Source organism: Euleptes europaea, chromosome 21 (assembly GCF_029931775.1).
Source record: "Euleptes europaea isolate rEulEur1 chromosome 21, rEulEur1.hap1, whole genome shotgun sequence".
NCBI classification, from domain to species: domain Eukaryota; kingdom Metazoa; phylum Chordata; class Lepidosauria; order Squamata; family Sphaerodactylidae; genus Euleptes; species Euleptes europaea.
Genome location: NC_079332.1, coordinates 2,649,695 through 2,665,603, shown reverse-complemented (window position 1 = coordinate 2,665,603; position 15,909 = coordinate 2,649,695). Strand labels below are relative to the sequence as shown.

The 15,909-nt window shown below is 45.6% G+C and overlaps 1 protein-coding gene across 1 annotated transcript in view; it reads right to left on the bottom strand.

Annotated features, from left to right (window-relative positions):
- Positions 1-13,799, bottom strand: part of SNX29 (sorting nexin 29) — an 82,398-nt gene extending 68,599 nt beyond the window's left edge. Inside the window, exons 1-10 of the mRNA XM_056866565.1 lie at positions 13,734-13,799; positions 13,138-13,190; positions 10,482-10,606; positions 8,974-9,154; positions 8,136-8,206; positions 7,723-7,971; positions 6,740-7,103; positions 5,491-5,609; positions 4,185-4,266; positions 3,400-3,482 (exon numbers count right to left, since the gene is read on the bottom strand). Of these exons, the coding sequence (XP_056722543.1) occupies positions 3,400-3,482; positions 4,185-4,266; positions 5,491-5,609; positions 6,740-7,103; positions 7,723-7,971; positions 8,136-8,206; positions 8,974-9,154; positions 10,482-10,485 (1,153 nt within the window). The 5' untranslated portion in view covers positions 10,486-10,606; positions 13,138-13,190; positions 13,734-13,799. The remainder of the gene's footprint in view (positions 1-3,399; positions 3,483-4,184; positions 4,267-5,490; positions 5,610-6,739; positions 7,104-7,722; positions 7,972-8,135; positions 8,207-8,973; positions 9,155-10,481; positions 10,607-13,137; positions 13,191-13,733) is intronic.
- Between the last annotated feature and the right edge of the window lie 2,110 nt (positions 13,800-15,909).

Sequence of the window (15,909 nt, the reverse complement as noted above, 5' to 3'; positions counted from 1 at the left end):
ATCAATGGTTTAGCAGGCCAAATATGAAAACAAACAGCGCTACGTGTCCTTTCCTTCTACCCACCTCGATCCTGCAGTGGGAGTCGAGGGTGAGAACAAAATAGCCATAATGGCACTTTGCGCTGCCTCCATACTTTACAGGAAGAAGAAGAAGAAAAAGAGAAGGTTTTTATACCCCCTCTTTTCTCTACCTTAAGGAAGCTCAAAGCGACTTACAGTCATGATCCATTCTCCTCCCTACAACAGGCATCTTGTGAGGTAGGTGGGGCCCAAGGTTACCCAGCAGGCTTCATGTGGAGGAGTGGGGAATCGAACCTGGTTCTCCAGATTAGAGTCTGCCCCTCTTAACCACTACGCCATATTATTATTATTTTTAAGTACACAAACCACCACCATTAGCCTGCACAAAATTTCCAACAATGCCAACATTTAAAAGGGAGAGGGGAGAATTTTGGAGGCTACAGAGTAGGGTTCCCAGCCTCCAGGTGGTGCCTGGAGATCCCCCGCTATTACAACTGATCTCCAGGCAACAGAAATCAGTTCCTTTGGAGAAAATGGCTGCTTTGGCCATTGGTCTCTATAGCACTGAAGTCCCTCCCTTCCCCAAACCCCGCCCTCCTCAGGCTCTGCCCCCAAAATCTCCAGGTACTGCCCAGCCCAGAGCTGGCAACCCTACTATATAGTTAGAAGAGGAAATGTTCTATCCACCCTGAGCCAAAGGTGGTGGCCCAGATGTCCCTCAACAGTAATTTACCAGCCAGTAGTGACCAGAGATGGATGGACTCAATAAAGGAAGCCGCAGCCTTCAATTTGCAAGATCTGAGCAAGGCTGTCAAAGATAGGACATTTTGGAGGACTTTCATTCATAGGGTCGCCATGAGTCGGAAGCGACTTGACAGCACTTAACACACACACACAGTGACCAGATAAGTACCAGAAAGAACCAGTAGAATCCACTCTGAGTTTCCAGTTGCACACTTCCTTTACAGCGAATTCTAAATAAAGGCTATGTCAGTGAACAGTTCCCACACCCAGCTTTGCGCGACACTCTCTCTCCTCCAAAGCAAATCATTAGCATTAGTTTTAGCACTGACAATGTTCATGTTTATGTTTAAATCAATTCTTAGCATAGCTGGAAAACGAGGTTAAATATCACCCACTAAAATACAGAACATAACTTTAAAATAATTGACTTGCAGAACACGCGGGTAGGGAATGAAAGAACAATTCCTCCCCCTACTGCCAACCAGCATGTTTGCAGCCCATTACCTGTACTCTTTGGGGAAAGTATTCTTATGGCTCGCAGTGGGGGCTTTCCCTCCTTCAAACCATGACAAGCAGCGTTCCCATGCGCCCGGAAGAAAACCTTGCTTTTAAAATGGGAATTCTTAACAGGAGAGCAACGGGAGGAGAGGGATTCTCACCCTGCCGCTCCAGAATTTTAAGATGGCAGAACGCTTGCTTCTTCACCGTTTATGTTTATACCATTTTTAGATGCTGTGCTGACTTGCCATGTTATTGGCGTTTTCTGTTTAGAGGTGCTGTTCCTCGCACTGAATCTCAGCTGCGCTGGGTGAAAGAAGAAACCAGTTCAGCAACTGCAGCCAATTGGGGTTCACTCTAAACCAGGAAACCTTCGTATAAATACAGAGCTAGATGGGAACTCACATGAAGCTGCCTTCTACTGAATCAGACCCTCGGTCCATCAAAGTCAGCATTGTCTACTCTGGCTGGCAGCGGCTCTCCAGGGTCTCAGGCGGAGGTCTTTCCCATCACCTACTTGCGTGGTCCCTTTAACTGGAGATGCTGGGGATTGAACCTGGGACCTTCTGCATGCCAAGCACAGGCTCTGCCACTGAGCCACAGCACCTCAAGGGTTATTGGTCCAACCCCCTGCACAATGCAGGAAATTCACATGTACCTTCCCACCCCTACACTCCCAGTGGGTCCTGTTCTGTGCCCACAGGCAGGCAAAAAACCCCCTCCAGGATCCCTGGTCAATCTGGCCCGGAGGAAAATTCCTTCCTGACCCCAAAGTGGCGAAGGGCATTACCCTGGAGATGTAAGAAAGGGCCACAAGAGCCGAGCACTAACCCTTCCTGCCCTACCTCGCAGGATCTACACCTCAGTTCACAGAATCAGCACTGCTGTCAGACGGTCACCTAGCCTCTGCTAGAATCGTGTATCATTCTGTGTTCGAGCATCACAAACAATGGTTTAAGAGCCGCCCACAGGTGAAGCGGTGGGACTTGGGCTAGCACAGAGGTGAGAGTGCTGGAGTAGGGCTCTGGGAGACCCGGGTTCAAATTCCCCACTCCGTCACAAAATCCAAGGTATCTTGCAAATACAATTTGAACTAAATCCTAAATTTATGATGTTGGGAATTGTCCCCTCACAAGTGAATCCAATTCATAAAGAATTCTGTCAATATGCAGCTACTGCGGCCAGAACTTTGGACACCTTATACCTGAAAGACTCTAAGATACCCACAATGAACGAATGGATTTACAAATCATTTGATTTTGCTTCGTTGGCAAAACTAACCGGCTTGATAAAACAACAACAAGCATGAGACGATTTTAAGCGCAAATGGCAACCACTATATGACAAATATGCATTACAATGAATCTTGCTAATTATATTTAACATACCAACTTGTTATATATATTTTAATGCTGGTTTAAATAGTGCTAGCTTTTAACAGAGTTACTGATAATATTAGTAGAAAAGAAACTAACAGGTGATTAAGATAGGTTTATAAAAGAACATGCTGTGTAGTTTATAAGATACCAAAGGGTGTACCCAAAACCAAACTAATTTATGAGACATGTTTAAAATGTACTGGAACAGCTTGGACACAGAAATCTTAATATTCCCCCCCTTCTCTATCACTCTTTTCCTTCTGTACCCTTAAAAACCCTTAATAAAATGTTTATTTTTCAAAAAAGCTTGCTTGGGTAAAGCTCGCTTTTTTTCCCAAAAAAGCTGCTTCCACACTCTCAGCTCAACCTCTCAGGGTTGTTGAGAGGATAAAACGGAGGAAAGGAGAATAACGTACGGCTCCCACTGGAGGAGATGGGCAGAGTATAAACAAAATATATTAATAAAACCTTTTACAATAATCTGCTCCTGCACTCAACCGAGATCACAATAAAGACTTGTAAAATTATGAACAAAGAAGCAATTGGTGAGATACTCCCTCATCCACTAGAATTTACCAGTACCTCCTTCCCAAGATCTTTTAAATGGAGATGCCAGGGACTGTACCTGGGGCCTTCTGCATGCCAAGCAGAGGCTCTGCCCGAGCCCCAAAGCACCCCACCCACTCATCTGCACGGATGAAACCTGAAGAACTTTAAAAATGTGTTTTCTTCCCACTCTAGTTCAGCTGCTACTTACCCACTGTCATGGATTCTGGCACGCTGGCCGATGGCAACAGATGGTTTGAAGGGTTCTCTTGGGCACGAGGGCTAGCCTCTCCCCTGTTTTTATTTTGTTAAAAAAAAGAAGCAAAGACTATCGACAGAAGAACAGAGAACACCAGATTTTCAAAAACGCAGGGCACCAATCTGCTCAGTGGCTCTTAAGAGGGCAGAAAGGCAGAGTATAAATCCTGTAAACTAAATAATGGCTAGAAGAGAGCCAGAGTGGAGTAGTAGTTAAGACTGGTGGCCTGTAGATTTTAGAAACAACTGCCTACAACAGGGGTGGGGAACGTCAGGCCCGGGGTCCGCATAAGGCCCGCGAAATCATTTGGTCTGGCCCTTCATAGGTACTGGCAGATCTCTAGCTCAAAAGGATGCTGCCCTGGCTGAATCTCTTGGGCCCAGCTGGGGACAGCAGAGCTTAAAAGCCAGTCGCTCTACGTGGCAGACACTCGGAGCCGTCCCGTCATGCCTCTTGGCTAAACATTTGACCAAATATAGCAGGCTAGTTTTTAAGCTGATAATTGTGTATGGCCCCTGAATAATGTTATAAATATCCAAATAGCCTTTGGCAGGAAAAACGTTCCCCACCCCTGGCCTACAAGGTCCACTGAATGTGAAACCTTGGCTCTTTTAAGCTGGCCTTCAGGGACCTGCTTATTTTCTAGCTCAGAAACAAGATCTCTTCCTGCAAAATACGTCTAACAATTTGAGCTGTTTTTTTTTTTTAATAGTGAAATAGTCCAATCGGCTATGTACCTGTAGTGCAGTTCAGCGTTCCTTTGATCCAATTCAACCACGAAATTGGCACTTTCGTGCCCATCGCCGTTCTCCAGGATATCTAAAATCGCGCACAGATAATTAGAATAAATTATATCATAAGCACAGCTCCAGCTCGCGCCATGCCTTTTCGCCCCCCCCCCTCCACATTATGTTTTGTACCCAGCCTCATTAACATTTGCTCTCAGCTGTACAAGGAAGTCCCACCGGGATGAGTCCTGATCTGGAGAAGTAAGGCTTTGATTCATTAAATTAAACATTATAATCAAGGAAACCAGCTAGGGGGAGGAAGGGGGAGAAGAGGGTTGAGATCTGCCTATTACTGAACGTCTTTATTTAAGACGGACACATTTTTTTCTCAGAATCAAGCAATCAAGGTTCTTGTTTATTTAGCATATTTTCCCCGACACTCTCTGTGGAGATCAACGCAGCCCATACGAGCGGCATCACTGAATCAGACTGCCTCAGAAATATGCCCTGTGTATAGGGTGCCCAACTCCAGGTGGTGGCTGGAGATCTCCTGCTATTACAGTTGATCTCCAGGCAACAGAGATTAGTTCACCTGGAGAAAATGGCCGCTTTGGAAGGTGGACTCTACAGCATTATATTCCACTGCAATATCAAGAGCCGTTAAGAGACAGCTAAAGGATAAAAATAATGGAGAGAGATGGGGAAACCCCGACAGTGTATTAAGGAACAAGCAAGAGTCTGGTATCTCCCTCAGATTTTGCAAATATGACAATTTTTTTACAGAGCCAAAAAAGCCCCTCAGTGCTGAATTAAGAATCAAAAGCCCCTCAGTGCTGAATTAAGAATCAAAAGCCCCCGGACTGGGTATTAGCTAGGAAATTCTTGTGCCCATGTTGTAAAAGAAAGAAAAAACTCCCTTTTTATTTGCTATACAAAAAATAATCTGTATTTTTTCAGAGCTCCAGTTGTTATCTTCCAACCACATATAGACAAGGCAGCACAGCAATATACGGGAAGCTAGACATCAAAACACTCTTTCCTGGGTTAATACAGAGCTTTCTCTTGCTCTCTCTGCAATGCCAAAGAAATCCTCCCAAAATCATTGGGGAGAGGGGCTAGGGAAGAGGGGGCAACAGAAAGCCAAGGGCTTTCCTGCAGCTGTACGAACCCCAGCATCAAGGACAGCCGTTCCCCTCAGCCAGCTCCAACGGCATGCATTTTAATAACTGTTCCTGTCAGACACTCTTCACGCTTCATTGAATCCGGCCACAGAAATATTCAACATTATTTTTTAAACCAGGCAATAAATACCCACCGGTTGGGGAGCAGGAGCCAACGGCGCTGACAGGAAACAACACGTCAGAATCGTCGTTCAGGGTCTGCAGAGGAGCCCAAGTGCTGACCGGCAAGCTGCCCGTCACACCCTGAGAGGGTCTAAATTTTAAGAAAAAGGAACGGTGTGTGGTCATCTAATCCAGGCTGACTGTTTTCCACTAGTCTGAAAGCAAAATAGCAATAGCTGCTGCAGTAGGACAGCACGCGTGCTCCCACGCGAAGGAACACTCTGCCTATTTACGCATGGCTGTTTCCTCGCAGTCACCTCGCCGACTACTTCGGGGCTTTGCCTCGGTTACGCATGCTTTTTTTGACCGTTAGAGGTTGCCTCACTCTCCCCCCTAAATAACTGGCAATGCTGCGTTGACTGGAATTTGGTAAGTTTTTCTCTCAGCCTGACAGGGTCAGCCAGCCAGAAGCAGGTCTCAAAAGTGAAATCTGCTGTCTTTTTCAGGTCTTTCTGAACAGTTTCCAAAAATTTTTTTAAAAAAAACATAAGAACATAAAGAAAGCCCTGCTGGGTCAGACCCAGGTCCATCAAGTCCAGCAGTTGGTTCACCCAGCGGCCAACCAGGTGCCTCTAGGAAGCCTACAAGCAAGCTGACTGCAGCAGCATTTATCCTGCCTGTGTTCCACAGCACCTAATATCATAGGAATGCTCCTCTGATACTAGAGAGAAGGAAAGAAGGAAGGAGGGATGGAGGGAAGGAAGGAAGATAAGGAAGGCCATGCTGGATCAGACCCAGGCCCATCAAGTCCCCAGCAGTCTGTTCACCTAGCGGCCAACCAGGTGCCTCTAGGAAGCCCACAAGCAAGAAGACTGCAGAAGCATTGTCCTGCCTGTGTTCCACAGCACCTAATATCATATGCTTCTCTGATATTTGAGAGAAGGAAAGGAGGGATGGAGGGCAGGCAGGCAGGAAGATTAGAAAGGCCATGCTGGATCAGACCAAGGTCCATCAAGTCTGTTCACCCAGTGGCCAACCAGGTGCCTCTAGGAAGCCCTCAAGGAAGATGACTGCAGCAGCTTTGTCCTGCCTGTGTTCCACGGCACCTAATACCATAGGCCTGCTCCTCTGATACTAGAGAGAATAGGGATGTATCATGACTAGTATCCATTTTGACCAGCAGCCATGAACAGCCCTCTCCTCCATGAGCATGTCGTGCAAGAACAGCTCCAGGCCTAAGGACCACAATATTCTGTCCTTAGTACCACCCAGGATACTCACTTTCCGCAGGAGTCTGACTCTTCTACTAAGCTGTGGATTCCCATGATTTTGCCATAGGTCTCTTCGTTATCTTCAATATCATCATCGTCTATACTTTTAACATCCAGCTTCCGGAAACCAATGTCTCCATTCAGATGAACGGGATCGTTTTTGAACGAAGTCATCAACGGGTTCCCATTCAGTTTAGCCAGGGGGCCAGAGGAAGACAAGCCGTGCCCTGAAGACCAGTCAGAGTTCCCTTCCGAGCTTCCGTCGGCAACAGTCACCCGAAAGACGTTGCCCAAATCTGGTTCGTCTTCCTTGTCGTCAAAGGAAATAATGTTGACTTTCCTTCTCCTCCTCCCGCCATTTCCGTAATTCAGATCTGGAAGAGAGAGGCGAAAACTGAACATTGCTCCCTCTCTCACACACACATGCAATACAAATAGGCATGGTTGTGTTATTTTAAAAGCCTTATTATGGAATAAGGCAGTTTTCAAGTACAGCAGAGGAGACCGTGGCAGGGAAGAGCACAAATATTTTGTCAGGGCTTGCCATGCTTAAGCAATGTCAGAAATGGTTATTTCAAAGGGATTTGGGGACTGCAAAGAACTAACTGTCCTACAATTTGGTTGCGTGGAAGAGGTGGAAAGTACTACTCCACAAACTTTGCACCATTCATGCTTCACTGCGCATGGGCCATTATTTATTTCCAGGCATTCTCTCGTTTCTGCCTCGCTACTTTGTTCTTATTATTTCTGATACTTTCAATAATGTTTATACGATCTGATTTTAAGAAAAGCATATTTATTTTGTTTTTATTTATTGTATTCCATTTATACCCCCCTTGTATACATTGTATACCCCATTATACATTGTAAGGAAGGGAAGCCAGTTTGATTCTCCTTAAAAAGGTAGAGAAAATCAACATACAAAAACCAACTCTTCTTCTTCTTCTCCTCCATGACACACGTAAATACCTCAGGCATCTTGGTAGCACTTACCACCACTAGCGCTCTTTGGAAAAACAGGCGACGGGTCAGTGTCTTGATCTGACTTGATGAGAATCGAAACGGGAGAAGATGCCGTGATCTCCCGCAGAAGGCTGCTGACCCCTTGGGTGGATCCTTTCAACAGCGAGGTAACATTCTGAGTGGATTCCTTGAGAAGGTGGGACACTGTGGAAGCACCTTTGCTTTGTCCATTTAAATCCTTGTTATCGATGTTGATTGCAAAAAGAATCGGGTTCAGACCTTTGGGTAAAGCAAGGGAGATCCCTCAGGCAGCGTAACTCCGCACCCCAAAACTCAACAGAATGCCCCCTAGAATGTCATTACTGAAGATAAATAATATCCCAGCACACATCCCATTTCATCCCGATGTGGGCAAGAAAGCGAAAACAGTCTTCTTAATTTACCAGCTGCCATGGTTGGTATCATACTGGAGCGTTCTTCATCCATCATGAAAGACCAGTCTTCATAGAAGACACTGTGAAGAAAGAAAGAAAGAAAGAAAGAAAGAAAGAAAGAAAGAAAGAAAGAAAGAAAGAAAGAAAGAAAGAAAGAAAGAAAGAAAGAAAGAAAGAAAGAAAGAAAGAAAGAAAGAAAGAAAGAAAGAAAGAAAGAAAGAAAGCTACATAATCTGGAGAACTGGGTTCGATTCACCACTCCTCCCCATGAAATCTGCCAAGTGACCTTGGGCCAGTCTTGGCTCTCCCAACCACACAGAATGAATGTCGGTTAAGGTGCCTAGAATCTTAAAAAGCTTTTAAAAAGCTCTTTGGTATACGCCCAATTCCTCAGTCTCCCTTAGGCTTAAATCACTTCTCCATTTAGCAAATTTTGTATAGGTCCAGTCTGAAAGTGGTTTTCTTTAAAAATCTGCCTTCCCACCCTTCAAAGAATGGGAGACGGGAGAGCCCCATGTTTCAGAACCCTTCACAGGTGAACAGGAATATAGGGGAGGGGCCGTGGCTCAGTGGTAGAGCCTCTGCTTGGCATGCAGAAGGTCCCAGGTTCAATCCCCGGCATCTCCAGTTAAAGGGACTAGGCAAGTAGGTGATGTGAAAGACCCCCCCCCCACGCCTGAGACCCTGGAGAGCCACTTCCAGTCTGAGTAGACAGTATAAGGCATATTCATGTATGTGTTCATGTATCAACTGAAATTAGGAATTACTGCCCTTTCTGCTGCCTCAAAGGGCTCCTTCCTTGCCAACGCTAATTTACCCATCAGGAAAGGCACTACGCAGAAATTACCTAAGCCGATCCTTATCTGCCAGCAGCATATGGAAGTATCTTTCCAAAGAATGCTCGTTCAGCGCGCAACGGAGCCAGGCACGGCCTCGGCCCGTGTCTGTCGTAATGTTCTTCAGAGAGTAGAAACGCTGGAGTTCATGCCTGTTAAGAACTTCTTTCACGTAGTACCAAAATACAGGATCTGGGAGGGAAAAAAATGTACACATTTGCAGCTGAAGTCATCTAAATTAGTTCTAAAGGAATTTCAACGTCAAGTAATTGTTTTCGTCAACTCCCTTCTCAAGCTCCCAGGCTGTATGACCATGCACCCCCAGATTCTTTCAAGTTGGGCATTCAAGCAGCTAACCACACGATGGGTTTATTTCAGAAAACTGTATTGCTGGCTGAATCCCTTTAAAACAGAATTATGTTACAGCTGTTTGAACCTGTAACCCGCCACTGGATCTTCTTGCACATAATGGCTCTGAAACTATCTGCCGTAGCCCTAGAGAATCCATCTTTTAGGGCCAAACCTAATTTCCTGTGTTTAGAGGTCATTTAGCTCAACGTTTAATCGTCATTGGGTAGCCGAAGCGAAGGGACTAATGTTTCGGCCTGCTGCTTAGGTGATTTCCTTTTAATTAACAAAGAGGCTTTAGGGCAAGAACTATTTCTTTAACCAAGAATTAAAAACAGATGCCAAAAACACTCAAAGCCTCAGAAGGGGTTATAAGATTATAGCAGCTTTTCACCTTCCAAGACATGCACCCAGCAAACCCCAGAGCACTGGTCATGACAATAAACAAACATTCTGAAGCAGGTCTCCCCAATCTTTTTGAGCCTGCTGGCGCATTTGGAACTCGGCCCAGTGTGCGCAGCGACAAAATGGCCGCCACGGGAGGCAAAGCCAGCGGCAACGTGACTGCCCCCACTTTTGCAACAACACAGAGCAGATCCTTGTGCTGCGGTGGCAGCGGCTGCCAAAGCAACATTTAAAAAAAATCTGCACAGCCAATCAGATCCCCTATACTCAATCAGGAAGCCTTGCTGGCCCCACCCGCTTCCTAAAAACACTTGGGGGCACCAGACAAGAGGTCTCTCTAGGTCTGGATCAGGCAAAGCTAGGTCCCTCTGGCAACCTGCTGTTGGCTTCCAAAGCTCCCTTTGCCTGCAAGGTAGCCAGATCCAAAGTTAATTAACTGAAACTTCCCCCCCCCCCATAACTTACTTTCCTGCTAGGGAAAAAAAGCATCACCTGATTCATTTCTTTATGTCGGACTGCTGTTAGGGACATAGAAACAGGACCAGAGAGGGAAAGGGGGCAACCTACTTGCTCACAACCCCTCATGCTCACAGGGCAGGAAGGTTACAAAATGGGGTAAGGAGAGGCAGAAAGACAAGCTATAATGATAGTTATCTGTATGGCTAAAATTAGATCTATTACCAACTATTCACACACCAATTTAAAAAAAAAAAAACACCACAAAGCCTTTTAAAAACAAGCAAAGCCTTTTGGAAGCCCAAATTACCCATTTCCGTTTTACTGGAGAAGCCTGCTGCCTGTTTGATTGCCGCTGCAGTTAAGGCTAGTCCCCGGGTCCTCTTCAAACCATGCTGAAGCACAGATTCGAACTGAGCACACAGGCATGTAACTCTGCAAAAGAACGGGCAAGCTTAATGAGAAATGCTGTGGGTTATGGAGGCAAGAGTAGGAACTAGAATTAGATGCTAAATGCTCCATTTACCTGGGGAGTCATTTACACTGAACACTGCCATCAAACCACAAACGGTAGTCGCTGTTGCCCACCCACAAGGGGCCTAAGTGAGTATTTTCAGCCAAGACCAGAATGGGCCTGCGTAAGACCATCCCTCTGCCAGAGGAAGCTAAAATGTCTGCAGGGAGCTCCTTGTCTTCTACGATCTCCCAAAGAAACCAGGAAGGGATGGGCTTTTTTCTAACATTTGATCTACTTCATTTATACCCCATCTTTCTCTCCAATGGGGACCCAAAGTGGCTGACATTATACCCCTAAGAACATAAGAATGTAAGAAAAGCCACGCTGGATCAGACCCAGGCCCATCAAGTCCAGCAGTCTGTTCGCACAGTGGCCAACCAGGTGCCTCCAGAAACCAGGTGCCTCCACAAACAAGATGACTGCAGCAGCATTAACCTGCCTGTCTTCCACAGAACATAATATATTCAGCATGCTCCTCCAATCCTGGTGAGAATAGGTATGCATCATGACTAGTATTCATTTGGACTAGTAGCCATGGATAGCCCTCTCCTCCATGAACATATCCACTCCCATCTTCAAGCCTTCCAAGTTGGCAGCCGTCACCACATCCTGGGGCAGGGAGTTCCACAATTTAACTATGTGTTGTGTGAAAAAATACTTCCTTTGGTCTGTTTGGAATCTCTCACCCTCCAGCTTCAGCAGATGACCCCCGCGTTCTAGTATTATGGGAGAGGGAGAAAAACTTCTCCCTGTTTACTCTCTCCATACCATGCGTACTTTTATAGACCTCTATCATGTCTCCCCCCAGCCACCTTCTTTCCAAGCTAAAGAGGCCTAAACTGTTTTTATCCTAACAACCCTGTGAGGTAGGTTAAGCTGAGAGCGTGTGGCTGGTCCAAGGTCACCCAGAAAGCTTCCGTGACAGAGTGAGGGTTTGAACCTGAGTCTCCCAGATCCTATCCCAGTACACTAACCATCACACCCCACTGGCTCCTGTTCTTCTGCTGTCAGACAATGAGCATAAACTGTCAGAAACTCAGAACGCCCCTTTAAAAAAAGTCAAAATCGCAAGTGCTATAAACAGCTCAAATGAAAGAGAAGGGAAACTGCAAAATGTGGAAGTTTTGCAGATTCTTCTTCCCAGAAAAGCCTTACTTCTTGAGAAGTAATCGTACCCTACGCCCAGTAACCCCCAGAAAAGCCCAACACACGCACACTGTATCCATTCCTACCCACAACATCCAATTATGATTTAATACAAGTCACCAGAAGAGTTGGTTTTTATATGCCGACTTTCTCTACCATTTAAGGGAGACTCAAACCAGCTTACAATCACCTTTCCTTCCCCTCCCCACAACAGACACCCTGGGAGGTCGGTGGGGCTGAGAGAGCTGTGACTAACCCAAGGTCACCCAGCTGGCTTTGTGTGTAGGAGTGGGGAAACAAACCCAGTTCACCAGATTAGCGTCCGCCACTCATATGGAGGAGCGAGAAATCAAACCCAGTTCTCCAAATCAGACTCCACCGCTCCAAACCACCGCTCTTAACCACCACACCACGCACCAGTGGAGACCCAGAGCCCAAGCTGACCGCCTTGGCCTCCAGATCTAATAAAAGGTCTAGATAAAAACTGCCTCTGCCTGCCATCAGGTCAGGAGATTCAGTGCCAGCCAATTAGCTGGGGGGGGGGGACATTCCAAAGTTGGGGGTGCCACCATGGAAAAGGCTCATCTTCTCATCTGCCTTGCACCCAGTACTATGGAAAATAAAGTCGGGCCTATAATGCTCGGAAGGAATACACTGGAGTGGGTGGTCCTTCAGATATCCTGATTTCCAGCTGCTTAATTATATTTATGCAACAGGATTTCCCCCCTTCATCTCAAAAAAGACTGTGGGGGTAGGGGAAATCACACTGAAGGCTGGCACCCAGTATCCGCTGCCAGCCAAACTCCAGGTGGTGGCTGGAGATCTCCAGCTATTACAACTGATCTCCAGGCAACAGAAATCAGTCCCCCTGGAGAAAATGGCTGCTTTGGCAATTGGACTCGATGGCATTGAAGTCCCTTCTCTCTCAAAACCCTGTCGTCCTTAGGCTACACTCCCAAAATCTCCAGGTATTTCCCAACCCTAGTTCCAGGACATGTATTGAGGTTGCCCCGATTTCCACTTCAGAACACAACTTCTTGCATTGGGTCAAAGGCCACAACTAAGGGCACAGAGTCATAAGGATAGGGGTCTCTGAATCATCGACCTGTGTTTGTAGAAGCCCCCCAAATGCTATGTCAATCTTGGGTCAGGGCCGTAACCCCTCAGTTTCAGCCTCAAAAGCCCATGCATATACACTTTATTGACTTGCATTTAAATCCTACTTTTCTGCAAGTCAGGGCCACCAAGGCAGCCACCAATTAAAACGGCACGATTCACACATCATAAAGCAAAAGCAACTTACCTGCTATCTGAATCAGAGGCGATCTCTCTCCTTCCTCCGAATCTGATCTGGCACTGCAATAAGCACAACCACCTCCATTAAATCTTAAATAACTTTATTTTTTAACAGGAAACATTACTCAGCATAAGATCCAATTTTATTAAAACTTGTAAAGTAGCCCAAAGACGCAAGGTGTTTCAGATGCAAACGGACCCTCCCTGCATAAGTCACAAGAATCCACACATTTTTGCTTGGCTTACTAGCCAGCCATGATTTGGGAATGTCACTTCGTGTGTAGGAGTGGGGAAACAAATCCAGTTCACCAGATTAGCATCCGCCACTCACAAGGAGGAGCGGGGGAATCAAACCCAGTTCTCCAGATCAGACTCCACCACTCCAAACTACCGCTCTTAACCCACTATACCATGCTGGCTATACCACGCTGGCTAAAGATCAAGCATATTTATTTTACAGAACAAAAACGGATACGTGCACACAAAAAACAACAACAAATAACAACTGACCCTAATTATTCTCTGACATGAAAGCTCCAACTACAATTAGGAAGGTTTCCAAGACGAAAGGACTCTCTTCCATCAGGAGCTTCGGGTTCTTACCTGTTTCACTGCATCCAATAACCGCTCCAGCAGAAACTGTCTTCTGTCAGCGTTGCTCTGCGGCCCTAGAATTCAAGAAAGCACAAATCGTCTTCTGCATCAAGCAGGAGGCCCACAAGAAATCACTGCTATAAAATCTCTGCTCAAAATCTTACCATCCACGATACTACAAGGCCCGACATCCCTGGTATCCCCAACCCTTAAGAGCCCTCAACGGCACAAGGATAACAAGCATGCTCAGTCCTTAGACTGTGCCGGTGTCTCTCCTTCCTTGTGCTACACAGGAGACTTCAAAGGGTGACGAAACACATCCCCCAAACTCAATTTCGACAGGACCATCGCCCCATTCCAGTGTAGTGAAACTCTGAAATGTGGCCCCTGCTTGTGAAAGTCTAGGACAGCTACTCCCGTTGCCTCTTTAAAAATTGGGGCTGCTATATCTGAATGCAAACCCAGAGCCAAAATCCTGGACCGAAATCACTGACTGCAGCAGAATTATTAACTGGTAAGATTAAGATCCAGCCTAGAGATTAACTGTAGCTGAGTTCACTGGGCCACAGGCATGCCAGCTCTCCTCGGATCACGTTCTTGCAGAGAAATTCTTACTCGGGAATTAATTTCACTGAAATCCGTGGGGCTTTTTTCTTCAAGAGCAAATATGGGGGAGAAACAAGGTGTTAAAAGTAACCAGTCTCATCTAAAACTAAGTAAATGCTCCTTGATTTATCTCTTCTGGAATATGTCACATTGACTGACTGCTTTCAGTGAAGAACTGGAAGAGGGAAGAGATTATTTGACTCAGGTTTATTACACAATAAATGGGAAAAATATGCATCAAGCAGTCTACTAAAATAAATGTCAAAGTTACATTCAATTACTATTATATACTTCCTGGCAGCTTAACCTATTGCAAATAGTATTATCGACTGATAGGGGTTATATATAGCCAGAAAGCACATGAAAAGAGATTACATCCATCCATCCAACTTATATTTAGAACTGAAAAGCTAAACAGCACTGGCTATTACAGAGCCTGTGGGAAAAGATCCCATACGCCCAGTTACCCAAGTGTCAGAAACACAACAGGAATACAAATTGTGAATCTGGACATCACAACAAACAATGATCACCACAAAACATACATACAAAGTCCACTTTGCTGCTTTGGACATAGTAACAAACCACAGTTTATTGTGACACGTACAAATGCCACTTCCCGCCACAATAATTATGAATTTGATGGCTATCAAATCTCAATATCCTAGCAAGTCAAATACATGTTATTAAAGCCATGCTGCTTGCAGTCCAGTCTTATAGACATCACAGAAACTGTGCACGCTAGAGCACACTTCATGTAAAGCTTGAAGTTTTTCAGATATATACAGCTCATGAACCTTGGTTGTCAGATATACGCAGATCACTAACCTCGATGGTCAGATACATACAGATTATTAACACGTATTCAACAACTCCGGTCTGTAACATTTCAATGCAAAGCTCAAATGCATACAACATACACACAGTGCCAACTTCCAACAACAATAACTGCAGAAAATAACACTTGAATTGCAAGAGAAATTCTTGGTCTCCACGCCAACCATTGCAAGCAATTCCTGTTATCTGCTTCATCACAAGTGTCTTGAATCTCCTCCCACATCGACACCTATATCAAAACACCACAAAAGATGTAGCTTGGCGTGGGAGCAGTAGTGAGAAATTTAAAATACCATCAATACACAAATCTCAGGCATACACACGAAGCTGCCTTCTACTGAATCAGAACATCAAGGTCCATCAAAGTCAGTATTGTCTACTCAGACCGGCAGTGGCTCTCCAGGGCCTCAGGCAGAGGGTCTTTCACATCACTTGTCTGCCCTAAATCTATTGCCCATCAACCTCATTAGATGCTCCCCCAAGTTCTAGTATTATGAAAGAGGGGGGAAACGCTTCCTGCATCCATTTCCCCCACCCTGTGCATAATGTTTCAACCTCTATCATCCTCTTCCAAGAGCCTTTTTTTTCCAGACTGAAAATTCCCTGCATTCCCCAGCCTTTCCTCATAGGAAAGTTTCTCCAACTCCTTAACCATCATAAGAACATAAGAAAAGCCCTGCTGGATCAGACCAAGGCCCATGAAGTCCAGCAGTCTGTTCACACAGTGGCCAACCAGGGGCCT